The sequence below is a fragment of the Penicillium daleae genome (assembly GCF_028827525.1).
Source record: "Penicillium daleae strain IBT 16125 chromosome Unknown utg000007l_segment0_segment0, whole genome shotgun sequence".
Taxonomy (NCBI): Eukaryota; Fungi; Ascomycota; class Eurotiomycetes; order Eurotiales; family Aspergillaceae; genus Penicillium; species Penicillium daleae.
The window spans coordinates 2,176,354-2,201,902 of record NW_026623155.1 but is presented as its reverse complement, the minus strand read 5'-3'; the positions used below and the strand labels follow the sequence as shown (position 1 = coordinate 2,201,902).

At 51.5% G+C, this 25,549-nt stretch overlaps 5 protein-coding genes across 5 annotated transcripts; all 5 read right to left on the bottom strand.

Annotated features, from left to right (window-relative positions):
* Window positions 1-5,972: 5,972 nt before the first annotated feature.
* On the bottom strand, window positions 5,973-8,819 carry N7458_007962 (uncharacterized protein; the record flags this gene model as incomplete). The annotated part of the gene is made up of 5 exons (XM_056911344.1): window positions 5,973-6,386; window positions 6,431-6,809; window positions 6,869-8,344; window positions 8,394-8,617; window positions 8,667-8,819. The coding sequence occupies 5 exons, from the start codon at window positions 8,817-8,819 to the stop codon at window positions 5,973-5,975; spliced, it is 2,646 nt and encodes an 881-aa protein (XP_056764170.1).
* A 4,559-nt stretch (window positions 8,820-13,378) lies between these two features.
* Window positions 13,379-17,020, bottom strand: N7458_007961 (uncharacterized protein; the record flags this gene model as incomplete). The annotated part of the gene is made up of 3 exons (XM_056911343.1): window positions 13,379-14,611; window positions 14,664-14,847; window positions 14,901-17,020. 3 exons carry the CDS (start codon window positions 17,018-17,020, stop codon window positions 13,379-13,381), a joined length of 3,537 nt encoding a protein of 1,178 aa, XP_056764169.1.
* A 1,380-nt stretch (window positions 17,021-18,400) lies between these two features.
* Window positions 18,401-19,676, bottom strand: N7458_007960 (uncharacterized protein; the record flags this gene model as incomplete). The annotated part of the gene is made up of 3 exons (XM_056911342.1): window positions 18,401-19,219; window positions 19,454-19,555; window positions 19,617-19,676. 3 exons carry the CDS (start codon window positions 19,674-19,676, stop codon window positions 18,401-18,403), a joined length of 981 nt encoding a protein of 326 aa, XP_056764168.1.
* A 2,570-nt stretch (window positions 19,677-22,246) lies between these two features.
* Window positions 22,247-23,104, bottom strand: N7458_007959 (uncharacterized protein; the record flags this gene model as incomplete). The annotated part of the gene is made up of 1 exon (XM_056911341.1): window positions 22,247-23,104. The coding sequence occupies one exon, from the start codon at window positions 23,102-23,104 to the stop codon at window positions 22,247-22,249; it is 858 nt and encodes a 285-aa protein (XP_056764167.1).
* An 827-nt stretch (window positions 23,105-23,931) lies between these two features.
* On the bottom strand, window positions 23,932-24,293 carry N7458_007958 (uncharacterized protein; the record flags this gene model as incomplete). The annotated part of the gene is made up of 2 exons (XM_056911340.1): window positions 23,932-24,122; window positions 24,197-24,293. The coding sequence occupies 2 exons, from the start codon at window positions 24,291-24,293 to the stop codon at window positions 23,932-23,934; spliced, it is 288 nt and encodes a 95-aa protein (XP_056764166.1).
* Window positions 24,294-25,549: the final 1,256 nt, after the last annotated feature.

Here is a 25,549-nt window from a genome sequence, read left to right as displayed (position 1 = left end):
CTTTCTATTTCCCCCAATACTTGGAATTGTGGTGCCCATCACGCCCGCGCCTTTAGGGCATGCCACTAGGGCTGCTAGTGTGGCAATGTTCTAGAAACCCATTGATAAGCCGGGGACGACCGTGATCTACTGGTGGTGTGAGATCTTATTGGGCGAGGGTTCCTGGACGTACATACATACAGTCAGGTCTCTCTCAATACTTTGCCCTCAACCAACATCTCAATCTGCTTCCCATGGGCCCTGTGCCACCGCCGATAACTTCTGAAGTTCTTTCAATAATGTATTGCAAGGCTGAATGTTATAACTAGTTAGTTAGTTACCTGATGGCTGGATCCGATGACTAATGCGAGTCTATGAACCCCTGTAGCCAACTACATCCATAACAAAGGTAGCTTAGTGTGGTCATCGCCCACTGACTAGAATAGTATCAATTCACCCTCAAACTCCACCCATTTATCCACATCGCAAATGCTAACAAGAAGTTTCTATCTGCACGCTGAGTAGCTTCAATATTCTGCGATATGAATGAAAATGGCAGCACTGAACACCCTTTCCAAGCCTTTCTTCATATCAATATGAGGATGTTGGTCGTTGAGAATTGGCCTTCTCTTATGAACTTATCTGAGAAAGGTATCCATGACAGATGCATATCTAAGTGAGAACAAGATATGAGCACATGATATTTCTCGAAGCAATGGGGAAGTTGAAGCCATACCCTGCGGTAGCTACGATAATATATGCAGATCTGACTGAAATCAACGACAGGCTGGCTGCGAAGACAAGTAGCGTTGCACTTGAAAGGACGAGTCTCGTCTAATAGACATTTGGGAACCCTAGAACTAGAATAGCCATCACCAGATGAAGCAACATACTACATGTCAGAGGGATTCGAGACAGTTTTGCTAAGGCGTGCTCGGAATAAGCTGTGATGTTGTCGGAATCATACATCTGATGTGCGGAGGTAATCAGTCAACGGACACGTACGAGGTTAATCAATATTTAACACGATTTCATAAAGATAGAATGTACAATCCATCTATACCTGCTTCTTCAAAGGCAAAGGACACCACGTTGCGAAATCTTTCTCCAAAAGCTTCTGCAGTCATTCTTTTGTTTTTCTCGTGACTTGCGTGAGCTAGGATGGTTCGGGTGCTCTAGAAATCCATATTCTTCTTCATCGAAATTCTCTCCTTGATACCAGTTGAAGAGACGTTGCGACATCTGGAATAGCGGTTTCCAACGCACTTATTGGAGTTTGGAGAAAAAAGGCCTTTTCTGCTCCATGGCCCTACTGGACTGGTGCTACAATGATGGGAGTCATAATGACTGCATTTTTCTGATTTGTGGTCGATTTCCGAGAGCGGACTCTGCAATCGAATTCCCAGTCCTGATTTCTGCGCATAATCACTTATAGGCTGAGTTCTGTATTGTATAAGGTGCAGACTACTCTAAACGGCGTATAGCAGTTCGCGGCTGGATATTCTTGCAAGGTCAAAATCCACGAGTGTGCAAATTTTGCAAACGAATTGCAAGAGCACGATGCTGTGTTATCATGCAGTCATTCAAGGAGAGAGCTGGTCTGATGTGCCATTGATAGAATGATGGTTCTTGTGCCTTTCCCGCTGCATTCATCTGTTTTCGTGTACAGGTAGACCGTTCAAGCCATATACTTCCATCCAAGAAGGACAGGGGCGAGAAGAAGAGCTTCAGGCTCTTTCTAGCGATCTGGGAAACGCATAGCAGGAGCAAGAGAAGATGTCTCAGATCAATGCCCCATTCAAAATTGTGGGAAGCAGGGCATGGGTCGACAATATGATGTCAACCCAGAGATTGAGGAATTTGTAAGGATCAGAAACAGCAGAATGGAGCATATCGGTCAAATAGGCCAGGTAGGGTACAGTGAACGGGCAAAAGGTCAAGCCAAGGGCCTGAAGTCAAAGGACCTGTTTGATGCATTTCTCTCCTGGTACAGCACCTGAGAACATATTAAGCGGCCCTCATACCTTCTATCAAAGCGAGTCACCGTTGACCGTGGCGGCTCAAGTTGAAGATAAATTGGAGGCTAGGCAGCTGCTGAAGTATGGCGCGGATGCTGACTCTGCCAACCTCATGTCTTGCCTGCCAAGAGCAGCGAAGCACATCGAGGCTGCTTTCGCTATGTCGACTGAGCCGCTATGGTCTGTGGCTGGCTTAGTCGCTCGATAAGATGTCGGAATTCGCGCAGGGCCTAACCAGACAGAATATCTCCGGCTCTGTTGCCCAGTGGTTCTTCCTAGCCTTTGATAACAGCTGGCCTAGGAACATTATCGGTTGGACCTTTGTGGTCGGGGTGGCTTAGTGAGGTTCTCATGGACATGTCTCAGATAAAGGTGGTCGACTTGCGCACAGTACCCTCCTTGTTTGGAGCTATCCAGTTCAATGCGTACTTTTCTAGTACAGTCATATTGTGCCAGCCATTCGACCTCCTTGAACCTAGTCTGTGGTGGACACATCAAAACCTGCTTGAGATGGCTCATTATTGATTGTGGCTTGTTCACTTCATCGATGCTTTGAGCATTGTCCCATCATGTAGGCAAAATTTGACACCTCAGACATCAACCGCCCGGGTGGTCTAGTGGTATGATTCGCGCTTAGTAAGCTCTCCCTGCAATCAACCAATCATCATCTATCAAGTTACTAACAGCTCCTCCAGGGGTTCACCCAAAGCATTGACTGCGCGAGGTCCCCGGTTCGATCCCGGGCTCGGGCCTTTCTTTTTGCTTTCGCCATCTAGAAATGAAGTTTTCTGCGTCAGGGCAGCCTTTGTTTTTCTTTTTGGTCTATCTACCTCTCCACAGTGATGGTATGTATAGTCGTGGACGTAAGAGTAGGTCCGTGTGTTGTAACTTATAGAGAACTGGTTCGGCCAGGTTGATGAAGTAATAGGCGCTGTTGTTAAGCTGCAAATCAATACAAAGTTAGGTAAGAGAGAATTTAGAAGCAATCTAGGTTGGATCCGACTAGAGTCCTTGAGTACAGGCATTAACATGACGGGCATATATGACCATTAGCTTGATCCGGGCTCCAATCTGGTACCCTCTGTTACATGCCTGTAGGTAATCAATTACAAGCAAACCAACATTCATATTTCTCTAAAAGCTTGAAGGCTAGGGAAAGAATTGACAAGCGTAATAAATAGAGTTTCAAGAAAGGGCCATTCTCAACGGTCTTCTCTAATCAACAAGGCAACATACAAATCTCTAACCAGACCAAGGGATTTACATTACCCTCCCCGAATTTCAAGCATCGAAGATAGATTCATACAATTTACGGGGCTGTAGTGAGATGTAGTAGATCATTCGTAATCTATGTGCTACCAGATCGCTCGGTGAAGGCGTGAAGCACACTACAGTCTATGTTACTATTGGTCTCTCCCATATCAAGTTTGTGCCCTATCTAGCGTATAAGCACTTCACGATAGACTGCAACTAACTATCGTCACCCGTGCTACTGATGCTTTTCCACCTGATATACAACATTTCCTTTACCTTTAACCGAGGTAGGCAACAGATTAGCAATCCGAGTAGAATGAGTCCTTTATAGCTGACCTTTCCGTGGCTGTGAAGGAAAGTCAGTCGTGTTGGAGTATTTGACTGCATTTATCGCTTGGTCAGCAGGCCCATGTCTGGGGCCTCATGAAGACTCTATCAAATCTCCAATTATTCCGCAGTGCTTTTGATGCTAGTCAAGCATGTCATACATAACTTCACTCTTTGTATTGTTTGGGTCTCTTCTCCACCCCCCGGCCGCGGAAGGGCCTCTCGACAATGTTCATACAGTCTACTTGGCAAGGAACGTATGTCTGCTATGTCAGATATCTACAGAAGCTTGAGAATGAAATACTTTTTGCAATCGAGGACCTTAGAATAAACCTCAAGAATCAATTGAATTGGGATTATGCATGAAAGTGGTCTTTTCGACTATGGATCGTTGCCATTTGCAATCATCCTATCCTGTTCCTGTAGCTCCATTGCATGTAAGCCAAGTTGATTGCAAAAACTTCTCCGCCCGACATTTAGACTAATTGCCATTCAATCATCCAACCCCCATTTGGTGACATTAGGCCCCCTGTCTTTATAATGGCATTATGGTAGGATCGATAAAACCTAATTTTAAATCGCAATAGGTGGTATATGCTGAATCTAGTTTGAATAATATTTAAAATTGTGATCAATATAGAAAGAAACCACGTATAAATAATATTATCATAGTAACGCTGCCGAACCAAGCTAAGACATTTTGCGTGGTCATAGGATTTGTTACGACTCGCGGCCGGACCCGCTAACCGGACAGGCCAAAAGACCAAATATGTCATAAAATAGTGTTCTGACATGACCGGGACCGATATAAGTAGCGCACATAGCGTTAAGAGTGCCAATCCTAACAGGATTGCACATAGTTATCTCTTTAGGTAGCTTAGAGGAAGCGACTCTAGCCCCCTAATCAACCTGGCTCCACATCAATGCTATCAAACTTCGAAAGGCTTCCGAAGATCCAAAGGGCTACAAGTGCTACACAGCCGGCTAGGTCTTCACCTATAATCACATTCTATTTCCGACGAACATAAACACTGATAAGTCAACCCTGGCGAAGCTAGTATTCTAGCTACACGAGACCACGACAAGATCGAGAGAAATCCGGCGCCTTGAGACCACTAAGGTCACAGTTTATGGACCAACACAGACTACTAGGAACTGGCACCCGTGTGGATCCTTAGGGACTTCTATATCGCATGTTCGAAACTTGTCCTCGAAACCCGATCTTTCCTACGGGGACTCATGCGCCTCTAGCCATTAGTTATTCGGAGCTTAAGTACGTGAATAGACTAAGGCCCATAATCCCTGTAGCAATTCCCTCTCTCTATTATATAATCTTGTGAGAAACTTGGTAAACGATGGGTTTTTCTTAGTGGGTAGAGAACTATTTATTAAGCCAAATACGCTTGCTTAATCATAGCATTACATCAGTGGTGTCCATATACAGCTAGGAAGAATCAACCCTGCTAGTGATAACCTATAAAATTCGCTTTTATGCTACTGGGGCCTTCAACCAGAGCTATTGCGTTACACTATGATCGGAAATCATAACTATAGGGATAGGACGTCAGGTAATTACCTGATTATTAAGCCTGCCTTCGCTAATATTCCGTTTAGATACAAAAGGAAAACTCTAAATTAAAAAAAAGAGAGGCACATAGTAAAATGAGAAGAAAGAGAGAAAAAGAAAATGCAAAAAAGAAAGGCCCGAGCCCGGGATCGAACCGGGGACCTCGCGCAGTCAATGCTTTGGGTGAACCCCTGGAGGAGCTGTTAGTAACTTGATAGATGATGATTGGTTGATTGCAGGGAGAGCTTACTAAGCGCGAATCATACCACTAGACCACCCGGGCGGTTGATGTCGAGTTTCAAAAAATTTGCCTACAAGTTTTCGACCTCAGCATTACATATCCTACAGGGTTGCCGATACGCCTGCCATTTGGCATCATAAGCGCTGGCCCGATATAGAGGCATAAAAAGAATAATTATACTCTCCATTCAAAGATGCCCAGCAATTCAGAATGAACCATCGCGACCATTTTCTTCCCATCTACAAGAAGCCTAGCTATGCACCTATGTAGTGACATGGTATTTAGCATCATGGTGTGCTGCTTACGCGGCGAAATGCACTCTAAGTATAAGATGGCTCGTTGAGAAGATCTATCATTCTATTTGGCTAAACTGTCTTAGAATCTCCACAGTCCTTTCGAGGTCTACTGATTTCTAGATGGTACATAAACATCATCACATCGATCGAATTCAGCATGGAACGATCCCGCTCCAAGTGGTTTTCTCACCACTGAACAAGCCCGACTCTTTACGTTTGTCCGGGTTAAGGATCGTCCCCCCACCCCCCAAACACATTGCCGCAGGGCTATCAAGAAGCTGGAATTCTGTTCATACTTCATCCATTCTGCGCTTCTTGCGCGGTTCGAACTTCTTGGCAGGAATCAAGGTAGTGTGGTCGTCCGTGTAGAAAGAGCCAGATTCTGGAATACCTCGAGGAAGGGTCTTGGTCAATGAACTAACGACAACAAACTGCCTTGGCCTTGCGATTATGTCCGAGACTCCTTCACCCTCCATCCAGTGAACGAAAGAGTTGGCTTTGTACAGATCTCTGACCAGATTTGAAGTCACATAGGATGATATTTCCGCGGTACCCATTGTGTAAGTAACGCAAAAAGCCAACCGTGACCCCGAATCCGTCGTGAGCGTCTGTTGAGCCCATACGTTTGGATTTCGCTGGCCGGGTGGTTCAATCTCCGCTTTCACAATAACTTCCTGTGGGGGATCTTCCGTACGAAGGAAGAGCTCAATGCACGAATGTATTGTCAAAACAAAAAAACCCTTCCGACTGTCCGATTTCCGAGATATTTGCGGCCTCGTAAGAGTTCTTCTCGAGTTTTATCTCCTATGGTGAAGCTTCGATCACCAGCATTAGCACGGGGCTTTTTCCTTTCCCATGGAATAACTGAGGTCTCAATTGCAAGAGCCAAGGTTCCATGGTCATCAACACAAACTCGAGAAGTTTCCAGGGGTTCTCTTTCGAGAACATCAATCTGCCCAACATCATCTTCCAATTCTTCCTCCCTGCTTTTGATATCTTGGATTAAATCATCACTAGGATGGTCAGAATCAACTGGGTGCTTCTCTCTCATTTTGTCACACAGCTCCCGAACAGCTTCAAGTTGGGCTTTGTCAATCTCAAACTTCGGGGAATGATGCTTCTCCGATCTGCGAAATGAACTCATAGAAGAAGTTGTTGAGACACTTTGGGTATGACGCGGGCTCACATGCAGCAGAATAAGGATTGCATGGCTAAGACTCCCCCTCCCCCCGTTTCTTGCAAGAGAGAGATGTCTTCATCTTTCGCAAACCCCCTGCGTGTAAGCCAAAGGCGAGTCATTGGATAGAGGGATTCAAGTGTCAACGGTTCCTTAATCCCTTTCCACTCATCCATGTAATCTCGGATGGCCTTTGTCAGGACACATCCATTATCACCAGCGTAGGGGGGAATGCCGCCAGTGCGGGTAATAGCCGATGTGAAATGAAGGATCTCAGATAGTCTGTGGGTCTTCCGCCAATCTCGTAGTAGAAATGCATCAGTAGGATTGGGTGTCAGAACGTAGATCCGTTTGATAGCTTCATTTTCAATGTCGAGAAACATAGCAAACTCCCCCGCTTCTAGCTTAAGGCGTGTCTCCTTGTACCCTGCGGGTAGAACAAGGTGTTGCACCGAGCGTCCACACATAAGAATCACCTGTAATCCACTATGTTGGATAATTGTTCGGTTGATCTGAATGAACGAGATTGTTTCTGGTTGTTGGATAGACTGGAAAGGTTGCGTCATTTGGGCCAAATCTCTCAGAAGAGGGTTCGCAGCCCAGGTAGGAGAGTTTGTCATGTTCCAGCCACTATCCTGGAATTGGCGCGGAATAGATATCTGTGTGACGCTCGAGTTTGTTGATTCTGTATCAAGATAATCCTCCAGTACGAAGCCAACCAACGCTTGGAAATTTCCGTACGGAGAGGCCCAGGGAAACCCTGTTGGATCCAAGTTCCTTTTTAACAGGTCAAAAAGCTCGAACTTGGTTAAGGCCGAGTGTGGTAGAGACTCATTTCCACAAAAGGACTGGTCTAGCCGGAAATGCTGAACCGCTTCTTGTAAACGCGCATGGAAATCAGAGGATCGCATTAAGGATCGCTGAAAACGGATTGGGGTTTTCTCAAACTTTTTTCCGTACTCGTAGCGAAATTGGGGCCACCTCTTGATGTCGGGGTCCGCTGATATTTTCAAGCTAAGAGAGAAGGATTTTCGTGCTGAAGGCCCGAGAGAGAGACCTTGGAGAACAGGAGGAATAATATTCAATCCCAGATTGGAGTAATATTTTCCATCCTCGTTTGGTCCATAGTAAGCCTCTAAAATGCTTCCAGGGAGTGATTGAAAGGCGCGACACATCGTCATTTCTAGGACATTGAGAGCCACAGCTCGAAAGGCGGATGATAGTTGGAGACCCTTTGGAACTTCCCAGAGCTTAAGCCAGTTCGCTGCTCGATATCCTTGTCCTTGCGAAATGACATAGTAGTGCAATGTACTCGTCGATCCGCGAAGAATTTGTCGATTGTGGATTTTGATACGTTCTGATGGGTCCTTAGACTGACCGGGGTACGCACGCCAATATTCTATGTTCCTCAAGTCAGTGACGATGTCCACATAACCTCCATCTGGGCCCCAAATGTTATTCTGACGTGCCTGCGCACTGAGAAGGCTATGAAAATGTCAGAATCGAGGATAACAAAGCTGGAAGTCAAACTTACTCCTCCGTCCGAAGCAGTCTACCCTCAAGCGTCCTAATATGAGAATCAACCCACTCCAGCAACATCTGGGCAATCTTTTCTGGACCTCCGTGACCCGTAATCACAGATTGATATGGCAGTCTTTGTAGATAGATATTGGGATCAGTCGCGAGACGCGAAGCCAAATGATAAATGGTGCGGTAAAGATTCGGGAAGATAACGTTTGGCGTCAGCTCCCACGAGTTCTGATTCTGAGTTAGCAGATAAGTTTCCTTGAGTCACTTTACAACTGACTATGGTAGTGTCCTGGGTGTTCTGTTGAAGAAGCTTTGACTGGTAATCAACTGCGGGTTGGCAAGCCCCCGCGCGCTTTTGAGGTGGAAATGGACGAGGATCCGAAGGCAGAGAAGGAGATACGCGGGTAGCCCCTGCTGGGAGGTTTCCCATGGATGGGGTTTCATTTGTTTTGGAGGCAGGCTGGCAACGATTTTTACGCTCAAGCCTGGGACACTTGGATTTGCAGTGTCCCATTCTGCGGCAGTAGATACACTCGGTGTTTGGGCAGTCGTCACCGATGTGGCCGTGGTTGTTGCAACGAAAGCATTTGGTTTGCGGGCAATTTCTCCGAGTGTGACCCTCTTCCATCAGGCCGCAGTTAGTGCAGGCTTTTGGCTCCGTCCAAATAACCATATTGAAAACAGACGTCGTGTTGTCTAGGGATCATAGAGCATTTCACGATTAGCTCATGACGAGAAGCCAAAAGTAGACCCTACATACTTTGATCTTCAGTATCTCCAGTGGCAGAGAGGGGGTTGAAAAGAGTATGAGACACGATTGACCAAATGAACAGTGAATTCTTTCAATGGAGTACGCAGAAACGTAGCCACAAAAGGGGAGAAATGGTGAGATACGTAGGGAAAACGCGAAAGTCAGTAGAGGGTAAGAATTGCTGACTGACTCAAGACCCAATCCCCTTCTTGAGAGATCTCCAAAAACCAGGAGCAGGATAACACAAAGAGGGCCTTTTATATGCTAACCGCCTGAGGCAAACAGAGAACGTCGTCGGTTATGGTAGTCTCCATAATGGAAACCGGAAATCTCCATCACTTTTATTCAACTATGTACAGCGAGAGAGAAAGAAAAAAAAAAAAAAGGTACGGTTCCTACGGGTATGAAGGGTGAGGGAACCATATGATACGAGTGAGGCCACACCGTGATTCCACATGGCCAACATCTTCAAATGCCTATTGAAAACCTCGAATTTCCCTCTGTAAGCAAGAAGTGTATCAAGTCCTCGTGCGGCAATATGACCACCAGACAAAATGAACCGTGGGAAGCATCCTCAAACATTGCCGTCAATTATTGTTTTGACAATATGGCTTTGATAATATGGCTTGAGGGGTGTCCAGTTTCTCACTGACCACGAAAGGGCTGAGGGAATCTGCACAAGTGGCCCATTCGGCTGGGCTCGATGTACTTGCCGAATAAGCCCTGGCATTCAACACACAGCACGTATAGAGATAAAACCCAAGCAATTAGCTTACTTCTATTGCCACAGTCATCTCCGGAACCTTCACTCTAATTCGAATACCCGTCGCGGGATGCTCGATAGCTAGTTCTAACAAGGGGTCCCGGAGTGAACCATGGCGATTATATGACAGAGTGCGTGTATAAACCCTGCGTACAATACTTATAATACTCGTTATCAGAGACTCTCCAGTATCAACCGACCGAATCAACCGACGAACCTACCAGTCTCTAGAAACAACCTTGAGAGCCCATTGTTCCAGAGTCACCAAGGCGAGAGACGGAAGCGCTGTTGCACACACCCTAGACTCACTAAAAATGATTGATATAGTAATTTATGATAAATATATCTCTATATTTTGTAATATTGGTGACGGTAAGGCTGCCGCCTCGGGAAGCGATCGGCTCCCGGAGCCCAGACTGAGTTAGTCACCCCGTCGCCCTGAGCAGCCCACTGAGCGACCCTGAGCTGCTCACTGAGCGGCCCTGAGTTGCTCACTGAGCACCCTGAGCGCTCACCCTGTCGCTCACCCCAGACCAGCCCCTTTCATTCCTCATCTTGTTTTCGGGCCCTTTACCTGCTCCGATGGTAACCGCGCTACACCCTACTTGCTCCTGGGAGTCTAGTTCAGATGACGTCTTCCAACGTCGCTGCAATAACGCATCCTACTTTCCAACTTCGATAGACTCGATTCCTTCAATCCTGCTTGAGAAATTGAAATCCCTCGTGACTACGTTCTCTCTCACTTACCCTCTCAATACTGGTGACTCCCACTAAGCGAAGCTTCGTAAGGAAATTCACGGAAATTCTCTTTGTCCTGATCTTCTTTGCTCAATATCCTGTGCCAGATCCCAGGAACAACATTCGTCTTCTCCCTGAGGGACGTAGTTTTAGAGCTCTGGAATGGGTCTGGAACACATCGCTGCACCACATGACGCAAAACGGCGACCTAAGGCGCTAGACCTAGCATGGTCGAGCAATATATCCGCCACAGCGTGAATGAATTAAGCCAGACTCCTAGGAACTCGAACTAGATATATTCAGCCCGTTGAGAATTCTATAGGGGTCGATTGTGTGACGAGTTTTGGTTATATAAAGAGCCGCCTAAGACTTACCAGAGTCTAAAAAGCATAGCACTAGGTAAAACGGTCTCCTTCCAAACGTGTTGCTCGATATATTGTACTCGCGACATGATCTTGTACAGTAAGACAATTTAGTTACTGCCGAATTCTCAAAAACGAGGCGCTTATGCACGAGTAGTCTATGAGCGTTTATAGGAGCTAGCTCATTCCCAGTGACGTATCTGCCAGTTCCCAGGACCTCCTTGAATCCCAGGAGATGTGGCCGGTCCTCCTGGGACATTATCGCATACTGCCAGGAGAATTGTTCTGAGTCCTGGGACCACTTCGCCTCCTGGGAGCGCGAGATTTCATGAATGAAGACTACTAAATTTCTGAAGATCTGACTAGTGATTCTATCGTTTCGGTATCACATTTTATTTTGCTATGTATGAATGCCCCACTATAGTGGTACATCATCTCACGATAAGCCTCGTGCCTTCTCTGAACTAAATTGCTAGCCCGTCACATTTCATGCCACAAGAGCATCTGAAATGCTGTTATCTCCACTTCTTTGCTCCCCATTATCATTTGAGTAGGCGATGCTTTCATTTACCAAGACAGATCTTTTCTCGTATTGCCTGGCAAGTTCATCCATCGTTTTTCTAATAGGCAGTGGATGTGTTGAGTCCTTGTTTGGTCAGCCTATACGTATGTATTTGAAATTGAAGGTGAGCTTCACCCACCAGCTGGTCTGCAGAGAGCGGCCATCTTCTCGTGTTTGAAGTCAACGTAAAGATCTGACTCGTCTTTCTTACCCGTACGACAATTTGGACATCGGCATCGCATTGGGTGGCGTATTCAAGAGCCTTCTTAAGAAGGGTCTCCCTTCTTCGATGCACCCTTTGATGACATCTTCGTGCGTGGCTCGTTTTGAAGTGTTGAGCCGTCAGTGTCGGTGGCTCATTATTCGACTGCAAAGAGCTCCCCATTCCGCTTGATTGATCTTGACAGAAGAATAATATGGGAGGTAAACTCTTGAACGACCTGATGCTCCTGTCTTGCGGATATCGTCTTGCGTATCCCAATTTTGGACGACGAGTGAATTGCCCATTGTCTCTGCTTGTATGATGTCGTAGTAATAGGCTGGACCCTTGTGAATAAAAGCCCGGCTGTGGTTACCGAGTCTCGCAATTTCTCCAGATTCGACATAGATAGAAATGGTAAGGATCTACATGAATCATTAGATCGGTCTTTGCAAATTGCAACCATGGCGACTGATTCACGTACATATCCATTAGCTATAGTGTCATCCTTGAGCAAGCAGTTCACCGATGACTCTGCAGGAATCGCCATGTCTGACCCGTTAGCATCTTGAAGAACACACAGTGGACGGCCTTACCCAGTGTTTTAAGTTGCCACACCAAGTGCACACGCTGTGTACGACAAGTCGAGGTATTATAACCATATACCAGCTTTTTGAGATATGGTAGCACAGCAGCGATGCCAGAGCCACTAGCTATCAGCAGAAAACACTGATACTGGGTGATCGATTTGCTGATTCCGTGACGGCCTGTTATGAATGCAGGAAACGAAACTGATCCATTCAGTGCCTTTCGGGCATGGTCAAGTAATGTAGCTGACAGACCGCCCCGAGCTTTCACATAGATGTCCAACGTAGCTTGTTTTCCTCGAGACCACGAAGTGACTGTGAAAGGATGGGTTTGTGCCCATGAGAACAAACTTAGTGTGGGCATCCAGACATTGACGTATTGTCCTGCATCCAGCTTCATTGGGCGAGGCAGAATAATTTGGGCCGTAAAAGCAAATGTGTCGCACTTATCTTGTCCTCCACCACGACGCCGACTAACAATCAAATAGAGGAGCTGATATCTGTGGTTGAGTCCGGCCGCCTATGCATGTATCTGCATCGTACGTATTATTCTGGGCTTGATGAAATTCTAAGCTGAAGAAGGAAATGGCGTTCTCCCTCGCGGCAGAGTATTAATTCGACAGACGCGAAACTTAATGCTTGTGGCAGGCAACGTTATTGTATATCAGCTTGGGGAGAGGTCGCTTTTTGCCAAGCTAGTACGATCGGAGCAAAGACTAATGATAGCTAACCGCCCGGAATGGCAATCCTCTGTCAAACCGAAGAGCAAAGGGTTAGGGATCCGACGACTTCAATCAAGGGCAGTCTGGAGTACCGGCGACCTTTCCTTTTAAAGGGCTCATGTTCTCATGCACGTGACGTTGCAGATCTGGTTCTGAACTGACGGATTCGCGAAGGACAGACACTACTTCTCTTAGACACTGGACATCATTGCCAGAATACAGCAGAGTACCTTCCTACGAGGTACACAACCTTACTACCCCCCCCTACAATCTGGCGAGCAAGAATCCACCGCCACCTCGTCTAACTACGACGGGGCCAGCGTCACAAAGAAGGAGCTGTTCACGTAGATCGGCTTCCGCTGAGGATCGGCCGTGTTGACGTATCTCTCCATGAAGGCAATCTTCAGCGGCAGCTGGGGTTTCGCGTACGGCGCGATATCGACCTCATTGAGGATGAAGCCCATCTCGAAGCCGCTGGCCTTCAGGTCGACGCCGCCGCTCGCCGTGCGCGGGAACAGGCTCGCGCAGAGCAGATCCGAGCTGGGAACAAGCAGCGGGTTGAAGCGCAGGTTCGCCAGCATGCGCGACCCACTGCCGCGGTACGAGGTCATGAACTTGCCCGCCGCGGGTGGTGGAGACGACGAAGAAGAAGAAGAAGATGTAGAAGAAGTGCCTGTCGTCGTCTTGCTCGGAGCCGAGTAGATGGGGAGGTAGATGAAGACGCCGGTGAAGAGGAAGCCGTTCGTGTTCAGCCACTGGACGTCACCGGTGATCTGCGCGGCGAAGACGAGATCGACGCTGTAGCCCGTGTTGGTGGCGATGGTGGCCGACGTCTGGCCGTGGACCTTGCAGGTGATCGTGAGGGCCGCTCCGGGGATTCTGGGCACCGTGCCGGCGGGGGTCGTACGCAACGGTCCGAGATGTTCCGGTGCCGAGCTGACTCCGAGGAGTTTTGCGTGCGGCGCCGGGGCCCGAGGATGGTGCTCGGCGGTGGTCTTCGTGGACGCATGCTTCCGAGCGGCGCTGTGAATCGCATAGGATATCTTGGTGCTGAGTTCTGATGGCTCCCTACCAGCGTCTCGAGGTTGGCGAACCCGCCGTGGCTTCTTAGGCTTCATGCCGGAGCTGGGAGCAACAGGCCTCACGGCTGCAGGCTCCGTGCTGGCTGTGAGCTTTGTCTGCTGGGAGAGGTCGAAGCTTAACTGGTACGTGGGATCGTTCAGCTGGATGCCCATGAGAGCGGCAGATGCGACCGTGTCGGAAAACTGATCCTTCGTCAGGTACTGTTGAACAGTGGATAGTACGTTCTCTGCATAGTTCTGGACAATCATCATTCTACTGTCGAAGTCAAACACCAAGCAGGGTTTGCCTGGCTCTTGGTAGAATCTGTGGCTAGAAAGCTTGGTTTTCCGAGCTTCTCCGGTCGGCTGGTTTGTTGTGGTGTAAATCTGGTCATACGATACTTCAAACAGATTCTCATTGTTGGTGGTGTCGAGGCCAACGTTCACTGCTGCGGCGAAGCACTGCTGGTGAGGAGGCTGGTCGACGTTAGCGAGGCTATTAGAAGCAGGATATAAGGCAACCACTGACCTGACTAATGGTCAAGTCACCCAAGAGTCCATCTCCGGGTTGTCGGTCAAGTAATACGAGCATGACTTGTTCGTCAATGTTCTCTTGGCGCAGTATTGCTGCCATCTTGGCTCGAATGGGTGGACTGCCCGTCGCAGGTGGCGCCTTTACGATGAGGTCGGGGAACATTTTGACAACAGCAGATCTAGCAAAGTCAGTGTGAAGTTTGCATCAGCAAGGCAAGATACCACTGCTCACCGAAGAAGAAACCCGTAGGTGGGTATCTGCGGAGCGTAGCCCAGCACTGGGTCCGGCGTCTTGCGGAACTCCTCAATTGTCCCTTTGATGGCAGTTCGAATATCATCGTCTTGAGGTTCAAGATGACAGCATATTGACAGGGACCCGTCGACGAAAGCATCGACCCAGTTCGCATCGACGGAAAAGAACCGAAGGCTCTCGGCTGGAAGATGCGCAGGGTCTGCGATGAGGTAGTGCGCTGGAAGACCGACGAAGTACATGCGGTCGAGGATCCACTTGAGCATGAGAGCCCAGTCGGTCGAGAAAGGCCGATTGTGCTCATTATAGAACCAGTAATTGTCCTCTGGGGCGTCAAGACTCGAAGCCAGCTGCTTGGCCACCTTCTTTGCCTCTTCGAGAAAATTGTCCTGGATAGTTGGGTCGAAGAAACCAAGCTTTGGCAGAGGCTTGGTTGATGTCCGCTTCCATTTGCGCACGGGATCCAAGGTGTGGCCTTCACTCTTCTTGTGGAGGTTGCCAAGCAGTGCCACGTCTCTCTGAAGGTTGGCCACGACGTCGACGGCCGTCTTTCGCCTGGCTCCCAGTGCGACGCCCTTGAGGGCCTGTGTCGCTCGGTCGTGGATGATGCCGCGGAGTCTCGCAACGGCGGCGGTGAAGGCCTGGTCGGCGATGGCCATTGTCTTGCCGAGCTGCCACGCCAGACTGTACGAGATGTCCATGATGCCGGTCTGCCTGTCTAGGATCTGGAGATCGGTGGAGAAAGTGGACTGGCAGCCCTGCGGATTTCGGGGCACACTTGTCGGAACGAAGGGGCCCCGGACCATGGCGGCGGTTGTTTCACCAGACTTCACTCGCCAGCGAGTTAGTGTGTAGCCGTCGTTCATGCGAGCTGCCACTTGTGTTGCCGCTGGGGTGGCTACGTTTGCCGACTTCGCGTCATTCGATGGCTTCGGAGGCACTGCCCTGAGGGGTTGATATGTGCTTCCAAGATGAACCATGGCATCGTAAAAGTTGATCGAGTCGTTTGGCAGATACTGGTACGTCCAACTGTAGAGAGAGCATAAGCTCACGTACGAAGCCGGCTCGCTAGGTAGCTTGGACAAGTCGATCCTTGGTTCGACGCCTTCCAGAGTGACGAGGTGAACGACAACTGGCGTAGGTGACTTCGAGTTCCATGGGCCGGTCCGATGCCCAACCACAACACTGAATAGCTGATCAACAGCCTCACCAAACTCATCCACGCTTCCGACATTGGTCATGCCTTCTGTGTTGATGTTCCGCACGTGAGACAGGTACTTATACTTGACCAGATCCGGAACACTTTCGACCTTGCGGGAGCCGTCGTCATTGTAGGACCGAAACAGGGCATCGATGTGGTCTTTTGTGACGAAAATGAAATCCGCTTTGGTACTCGCCGTCACCGGATCGATCTTCTCTACCGGGTCGTCCTGTATGACGGGCGAAATAACGGTATTCTTGCCCACCATTTTCCAGATGTCGTTCAGCGTCATGCTTACGCTGAGAGTGGTGCTTTGGACGACATCAGAGGGGAAGATGCGTGAATCTCCGGCCAGCTCCTCGGGTTTGAGTCGCAGCTCATCCTGAGTGAAGACAAGGAGAGCAAGCCAGGGAATGCGGCTCCGTTCCGGCGACTCAACCTTGGTGGACACGGATCGCTCCCACGGCAGATGCTCGTCGGAGAAGACCATGTGCGGGAGAATATTGTTGTGATCCGCATGTCCCTGAGGGGGGTAGACGGAGTGGATGTCGCTGGTGGGCAGCCAAAATCTCGGCGCGATCACGTCGAAGTCTTTGGACGACGTCAAGTGCAGCGGCTTGCTGTCTGTCGCTCCATCTGGCGGCGTAATACTCTGCAGGACCGAGATCGTATGTGAGCCGGCTACCAGTGCAGGCGCGTACAGGGAGAAGAGCTGTTCCTGGCCGGGAGGCAGCTTTGGTGGACCATCGTCCCCAGTATTATCGTCATCGACAGCAGCGTCTCTCAAGGCACGGAGCTGCTGATTTTTATGTGCCGTCCATAGTGCTTTGCCCTTGCCCAGGACAAGATGACGGGGTGATCGCGTCTGGCGACTCGCTGCTTGCACTCTTGCAGGACCCATTGCCAAATGCTGTCGGCTTGGAAAGGAATAGGACAAGACTATGTGATGAATGCCCTCACGGTGTCAGTCGAGGACAAGAGGGCTTCGAAGCATGGATCTCTTTTCCTGATTTGTTGGCGTTGTCACTTCGGAGGAGCATGCGCACGCACGGGCTCCCATCTCGTGACGGAGAGACAACTCGGGCAAAGAAAGCCGACTCAAGAATGACCACATTGGACCTCGTACCGGCGCTTTGCTGCTGGCCAAACGGACTGCCGCGATAAGCCTTCAAAGGCTGATCCATCCCATGATCTCGATCCTCGACTCTTGATTCCAGCTAGCCAGTGTTCGCAACGAATAGTTGCAACAAACCAACAAAGCCGACCACCCCGGAGTTGTCTTTCTCACCCTCGCGTTTGCGGCGTCTTTGACTCTTGGTAAGATCGCTGCAGTTGAAACGCATTATTACGGTCTCTTCAGCGTGACTCCACGGCTCAGTCTGGCATCTTACCCGCGATATTTCACCATTTCCAGATCGTTTGCGAATGCCGTCAAGGGAGCATTGACAAGTGTACATCACCATCAAATGGCTTCCCCCTCAAATGTCTGTCTGCCGATGCAGGTTCAAGCCTTCATTTTGAATGAAGCGGTTGCCGATGACCCAAACGCCAAGATTGCTCCTATTACACAACCCAACTACACGTTCCTCCGCCTCGATCAGCAAACGATCCAGAGCGATTTGCTGGATCACATTGACCTGCACTATACCAGCCCTAGAGAGAACAATAGCCGCGTAAGAAACCTGGGAACCGAAGCACCCCTCTCACAGAGATTCGGAGCCTATATATCATGGGTCATTCCTCGAGCTTACCGCTCCGGCACGGCAGCGACGAAGGCGGATGGCGCCAAGGACAGGAAGCAGAAGCAAGGATTTCCAACAAACCAGCAGGGAACTCCCGACTACTCGGCACCGGACTTTCGGGCGGTGCCTACCAGATGGCTCGTCGTTCGCCACATTGACCCAGCCAGCGTCAAGCCAGCGCTATCTCCAGCTGAAGGGCAGAGAGTCCAATGCCGAGCCTGGGTCGTTGAGAGTGACCGAAAATGGGATCTGGACGACATCCCAACAGATGATGATCTTCAGGTCAAGTATTCGCCATTCGTCGGTGAGTTCAACCATCAGAACCACTGTCCCTCTCGCACGAACTGACATATTCCTCAGCGCCGTCCCGGGTGAATGCCATGAGTGATGTGGTCCAGCAGGCCGAAGTCTTCATCGGCAAAAAGACCGACATCACGGCGTGGGGCGAAGATGATCCCAAGAAGCCTCGGGATAGAATCAAGCCGCTCACGCTGCTGAATTCTTCCAACCATCTGTTTGCTGATTTCCAACCCCACAACTCAAATGTATTCAGCTTGCTCGATGATTTCACCTATCAAGCTGATTCTGGCCAAACGACGGTGATGCAACATGCGCAAGCCAGCTACTACGTGATCGGATGGCATGCGGATCCCACCGAAGACCCGTTCTACATTCCCGCGGATGTTGCTACAACCCACCAAATCCGCATCAACGCTCTCATGATGGACGTTCCAGATGCCGGAAAGGGCGGCCCAGTTGACAGCTGGATGGGAGCGTCGGACTCTACAGCCTCGCTCTGCCATGGTGCCGTCTACGATGTTACCTGGATCGCGGACCAGTCTCCCGCGGTCGTTCCTGCGCGAGACGCCGCCGCGCAGTTGACCAAGAACAAACCGAACATTCCCGTCGCAATAGGCTCGACGCCAACGGATGCGTTGATCACGTACGTAGGTGCCCACAAAGACACTGAGACTGGCACTATAAAAGAGCTGGAGACGGACCTTTGGGCAATTCAGACGCTGCTGCTGACACAAGACGATGGGGTCGACGCCCAGCTGGAAGCCAAGGACCTGCTCTACAACCATGGATATGAGCGGAGTGACGGCGGCACAGTCTGGCACATGAGCGGCGCTGACAACGGCGCGGAGCCGACTGACACCCAGAAGACGACCCTCGAGCTGTTGTACAAGACCCAATTCGCCCTCGACAACGCCATGCGGACTCTCCGATTCCTTCGATGGCAGCTCTTCTCCGTTTGGTGGAAGTACGTCAGCGGAGCTTTTGGTAACCCCGTCGACGTTGGCGCAACGGTTGCCACGTCTCGTGTCGCGCCTCTCGTCAACCGGATCAATATGTTGCTAGGCCGATTCCCTGGACAGGACCCAACGAGCTCCATTGCGTGGCTCGTCACTGAGCAGTCGAGGTTGAGCAAGGGCCTGCCGTTGGAGCAGGGCGCGTCTCCCTCGTTCTATCAAAAGAAGGACCCGACTTTGATGATTGGCGGTATCGAGGCTGGATGGCCGGCAGACTATCTCGATAGTCTTATTGTTCGCCTAGACTTCCAGCTACCTCAGTACGATGTGTCGACGGACTCGTCCTGGAGCGATTTCGACAAACCCACCACCGGGAACGGCTTGGTCCAGACCATCGTCTCCAAGCTCCCACAGGGCCTGGGAGCCACGCTGACCAGCCTCCTGCGAGAGTTTCGGGCCTTGGAAACTTCAACGACACAGCCCTCGCCAGGAAAGTACGCACCATTGTATCACGACCAAGGTCCCAAAGACCCCGATAATGCGCCACCAACAACGGCTCCATGGCGTGATCGTTGGTACGGGCAGCCTTGGTTCCCTCTTTTCGTTGAATGGGAGGCCGACTACTTTCACATTCCCTTTGACGATTTCGACCTGTCTGCCCGGCTACAAAATGACTCGGCATCGGCACAGAATGTTTTACGCTACGGCATTCGCTCCGGAGTTGACCTCATGGGTAAGGTCGACGACGTTCGGAGAGTCTCCGGCCGCATCCTCCTTCTCCCGCAACCCAGCTTCTCTCTCAAATCGGCCGTGACCCAGCTGTTTCGCAACATGCAACCGGCCGATCTCGACCAGCATCTTACCAAAACCGACAGGGACTTTCTCCTGAAGAATATCGGCCAGCTGGAGTATCTGTCGCATCCTCTCAGTGGGATCACGGACCACCTTGTCACCCGAGTCCAGGGAACGCACATTAAGCCGAACCAGCGACCGCCCGGAGAAGCATTGACTGCCATGGACGCAGCTGTGGTAGCAAGTAAGCTTGCGGGCATCGGAAGCGACGAAATCTTGCTGCAGGATGCTGAAACACACGTCACGCCTTACGGTCGCAGTATTGCTGCCGTTACCTACGACGGGTCAGCCAGTGTTTCTCCTCTGAAGCCTGTCACGCACGGCCAGCTACGTCTCACAGCACTGAACGTCATAGACAAGTTTGGACAGGCCATTTGTGCTCTGGATCCTAAGCCGGTGCCGATGGCAAACTTGCCGCATGTCGCACCAGCCCTGTCCGACATCTACATATGCCAGGAAAACGCTACGAATACGCCAAATGTCGTGGCCCCGGGACTTGAACCCCCAGCATGCGAGTTTATTCAATTTACTCCAGCTATCAACCAGCCGGCGCGGCTTAATTCCTACTTTGTCGTACAGGACCCCGAGAACACCAGTACGTGGCGCCCGGCATACGACTGGGAGAGCCCCATCTGGGGTTGGGCCGTCATCAACTACGTCGAGTATGCTCTTCAGCTCTTTCTGCCAGACGGGACCTTCTACCGCGAGGTGGTTCATGGAGGTATCAACAAGGATACCGTATCGCCGGGTTGGTCGCCGTTCGCCAAGGGAGCAGCCCAGAAAGTCCCGAAGCAGCTGGACGACCTCATTGTCCAATTGGGCAACGATGCCTATCTGGAAGCTTTCTTCACCATGATCGACGACGCATTTGCCTTTTTGCCGCCGGCGCCGGGATCGTACGCGCAGTACCTGAACAGCATCGTCGGCAAGCCACTGGCCCTCACGAATGCCGGCTTCAGCCTCGAGCTGTCGACGCCGGCGCTGCAGAATGAGTCGGTCCTCAACGACCTGGCCGAAGACCGCTACCTCTTACCCCCTTCGACTCCTATGCTACCGACCGGAAGGGATCCAGCCAAGACGCCCAAGCCAGATCCGAAACAAGCTCAGTACAGCTTCAAGATGCAGCTCGGCGACGCCACGCGGGCGTACGACGGCCTCGTGGGCTTCTTCAAGCCGCTGAAGAACGACGACAACACGGGCGCGTTTGACATGAGCACCATCTTCACCTTCTGGCCGACCGTCGGCTTCGCCGGCACGGTGGGCATAGCGCCCGACAACTTCCCCGTGCTGACGGCGACCTTTGTCTCGCCCGACGTCCTCGTCAACCCCGACGACACCAACGGCGGGACGGCGCTCAAGTCGCGCGAGGCGGTGGCGGCGGAGCGCAACGCCAACCTCGGCGTCGTCGCCTGCGTCATGGACCCCTTCACGGCCGTCCACGCGTACAGTGACCTGCTGCCGGTCCAGGCCCTCAAGCTGCCCGAGTGGACGACGGAGCGGGCGCTCAAGAAGATGACGGCCTTCTTCAAGGTCGGCCCGCTGCTGGTCACGGCCGACGTGCCCGCGTGGAGCGACGACCTGGCCAAGCACGTGCTGCAGCCGGCCGACGCCGCCGACGCCGTCCTGCCGGGCAGCCAGGTCGCGGTGCCGAGCGTGGGCAAGGCCGGCTGGGCGTGGCTGCAGCCATACCGGCCGCCGCCGCCGTCGTCGGACGCGAAGGCGGCCTCGAGAGGCAGGGCAGTTCGCGGCGTAGGGGACAAGATCCAGGTCGATCCGCCGCCGTATGTGGCGTTGGGCGTGGGTGTCGTCGATGGGAGACCGAGATTCGAGGACTCGCCGTACACGGTGGTCGAAGGCTACCTTCGTCAGACGGCGCCACTGGAGTCGCCAGAGGGGAAACCAAGTTGAGTTCGCTGACGGACAAGGACAGAATTTTAGATTCCAGGCTTGTGGAACGAACTTGAACCACATGTGGGAATTAATGACTGGCATGTCTGTTTAATAGCATTTGAGGAGCCGGGTTGGTAGCCACGGATATGTACCGCGCACAAAGGAGATGCCAGACAGGGCAAAGTTGAAGGTACAGGAGCTATTTCTAAGGGTTTATGGTCCAGAATGAATAAGATTGAATGAGCGCATTATCATGTATTCCATGCAACCAAAACCAAGTCGTGACAATTATCGCCAGAAATCCACAGCACGGCCTCTGCCTCGAGTCCCTTCAAGAGCGAATTCTTATTCCGAATATTAGCCTTTACTTGGAGATTATCGAGCTCGGTCTCATGCGACATTTGTTCTGCCCCCCTTACGCACATTGACAATATGACGCCGGGATTCCTCGTGTCTCCGATGTGATCTTACAAAGACCATTTCGACGCTGGGCAGGCAGAGCCAAGCGACGAGATTCGGCAGCCAGCCAAGATTCGCATAGATGACGGCCTTTCCGATCATCCAGTGATCCGAAGTGATGACGCTCGGCGCGCTCGAGATGAAGTCGCTATCGGGAGGTTGCTGATTCACGAGCAGCTCGGACAGGACAAGAGTTCCGATGGCGAATGTAGCGATGGACAGGACAAGCATCATGGACAGGAATCCGCGGGCGAGGACGAATCCTAACCGCTGCTCCTGGTCCGGATGCCGCCAGCTACTGAGGCGATGCCGCCAAGCCGGCGCCCGCACTCGCCGCGTGCATTCGGCGCCCGACTCTCCGTTGGCGCCGGGCTCGGACCCGGGCAGCAGGGGAAGCATGGCGGCGAGGGCGAGCATGGCGTAGACGCAGGCCACGCCGGCCAGGACGCAGCCGGCGACGAGCAAGTTGGAGCCGACGTCCTGCTGCTGGCACCACCACGCCAGGTCGCCGGCCTGGCACCCACCCGGGTCGCAGGTGGTAAACCACGGCGCCGCGGGGTCCGTCTCATTCCGCTGGAAGGTGCACTGCTTTCTCGGCCCGCGAGACACCACGGCCGAGAGGTTGCGCGTGTTAATGGACGGATGAAAGGGATCGACGTCGTACTGGGCCTGGGTGGCCCAGTCTGGCGAGGTCAGCGCGATGATGGTGAAGACGAAGGACACGACGCTGAGGACGGTCGCGGTTGCGGATGAGAGGAAAAGCAGCGCGTCCGAAAATAGCAGGTTCATGGCGACAGAGTGGTTGGCGACAGAGTGGTTGACGACAGAGCGGTAGGCGCGGAGATATCTTGAAGTCGGACAACAACGGCGAGAGAAACACGACGCGATCTTCAACTGGTTTGTACAATCGTATCATCAAGTACTCCAGTATGGCTTTTTGCAGGACGTTCGGTCCACATTGCTGGTTCGGTTGCCCCAGACGCGTCCACACTCCAGACTAGGCGTGGCTCCTATTGCTATATCCAGATACCTCGATTTGCTGATACTGATGCATCTACGCATAACCGCTGGCTGACACGTGGAGCTCGACCCCGCCCGGAACTAGAACATGAACAGACGTTCAGCCATCCACAAGACGGTGGGGAGTTTCCCGAAACGACGTCGCGGATCACCCGATGGAACGAGGCGGTGAGATCATGACTTATTAGTATCTGATCCGGCTGGCCTAGGCTGGTCTGATCGCCAATCTGCCACGATGATTGGCTTCATAAGTACCGGTGCAGGAGCTGGCGCTGAGAGATGCATGTCGGCTTGGTTCACAGCTTTACCCTGGAAGCGACAGGAGATTGCTGTCTCCAGCTCCTGGTCTGCGAGAGCAGCTAGACAACTTACGGACGGGCAGCCAGCCAGGTTAGGGGCGCCTACGAAACTTGGTGGTGGACTGTGAACGGCAAACTGCTGAGGCTTAACCGCCAGCTGACTCGTGGAGCTCGACCCCGCCCGGAACTAGAACATGAACAGACGTTCAGCCATCCACAAGACAGTGGGGAGTTCCCCGAAACGACGTCGTGGATCACCGGATAGAACGAGACGGTGAGATCATAACTCATTGGTATCTAATCCGGCTGGCCTAGGGGCTGGTCTGATCGCCAATCTGCCACGATGATTGGCTTCATATGTACCGGGCTGCATCCGAGCTGAGGCGGTACAGGAGCTGGCGCTGAGAGATGCATGTCGGCTTGGTTCACAGCTTTACCCTGGAAGCGACAGGAGATTGCTGTCTCCAGCTCCTGGTCTGCGAGAGCAGCTAGACAACTTACGGACGGGCAGCCAGCCAGGTTAGAGGCGCCTACGAAACTTGGTGGACTGCGAACGGCAAACTGCTGAGGCTGGGCGCGGAGAAGTAGGAATCTCGCGCGTGAATAGTGGGAGAGCGATCACCCACGAGCTCCTTCATCGCGCTCTTCGCGGACAACATCCTGGCTGTCAACAGCCTCCTTGCCGACTTCACTCCCAAATAGTGAAGGACCGATTCCTATTCTTCCATCACATCCATTCACGGCATCGTCCGTTTCAAGCAGAGTCGCAAAACTTGAAACTCATCGCAGCAACGCCTTTCCCACGCCAACATGGGTGACAGCCGGTATGGCGTGAAGTCTTTCCACATCAACGTCCAGGCAGGCGATTCCGCTGTCCATCTCTTGGTTCAACTTTCTGGAGACCGGCCAGATGGCCAACCCGTCGGGAACCACCCGTTTGTGCTCTCTGCAGTGCTGATCGACGGTGGTGACAATGCCCACGAGGCACCGGACAATGTTTTGAAACTCATATATTCCCTCCCGGGAGCCTTCGACTTCACTACCAAGGAGAATCCCAAAGGAGTCACCAAGTTTGATGCCGTGCTCGTCACGCACTGGGATAAAGACCATTGTGAGTGGCTCTGTGGCCGAGCCTGGATCTGGCATTGCTCACATTCTACTAGACGATGGTCTTGCCAAAGTGCTTTTGGGAGATGTCTCCAGGACCGTGTCGGCGAATGGGACGATTGCAGTCAACGACATCCAGATATCATTCTTCAAGTATGGAGATGCCACGGGGCGCGCTCACCCACTGACAACTTTCTACGCGCCAGTTTGGGACAAGATCAAAGGGACCTCAAAGGCTACCCTTGTCAAAGGAGCTCCGGTCAGCCGATGGTCCAAAGACCAACTCTCTAACCAAGAATACGTCAAAGTCACATTCTGGACGGGCCAAAAACCGAGAAGCGATATAGCTGGTCTTAGCTTCATCGCTAAGCTCGATTATACTGATCTTCTGGGAATGGACTTCTTCGTCGGCAAGAAAGTGGACACGACGGACCTCACATCGCCAACACTGCTACTCGAGAAGCATAAAGCAACCACTCCTGCATCACCATGGCCCGACGCTCCGGGAATGTATTGCCTCGGCTCGGGCAGCAAAACATTGCCCCTCCCCAAGCGTGGACTCGGCCTCGTCGACGAACATGACAGCGGCACGAATGCCTCGTCCATCGCCACGGCCATCATCTGGCCAACGTCTCCGCCGCGCGTTTCTCATTACTTTGCGGGTGACTCCGAGTACGAAACGGAGGAAAGTATCGTAAAATGGGTTGGAACTACCAAGGTGAAGAACGTGAAGGCAAGCCATCACGGTTCCGCCTTGTCTTTCCCCGTCTCTATGTTTACGGAATGGGAGCCAGACAACATTGTCATT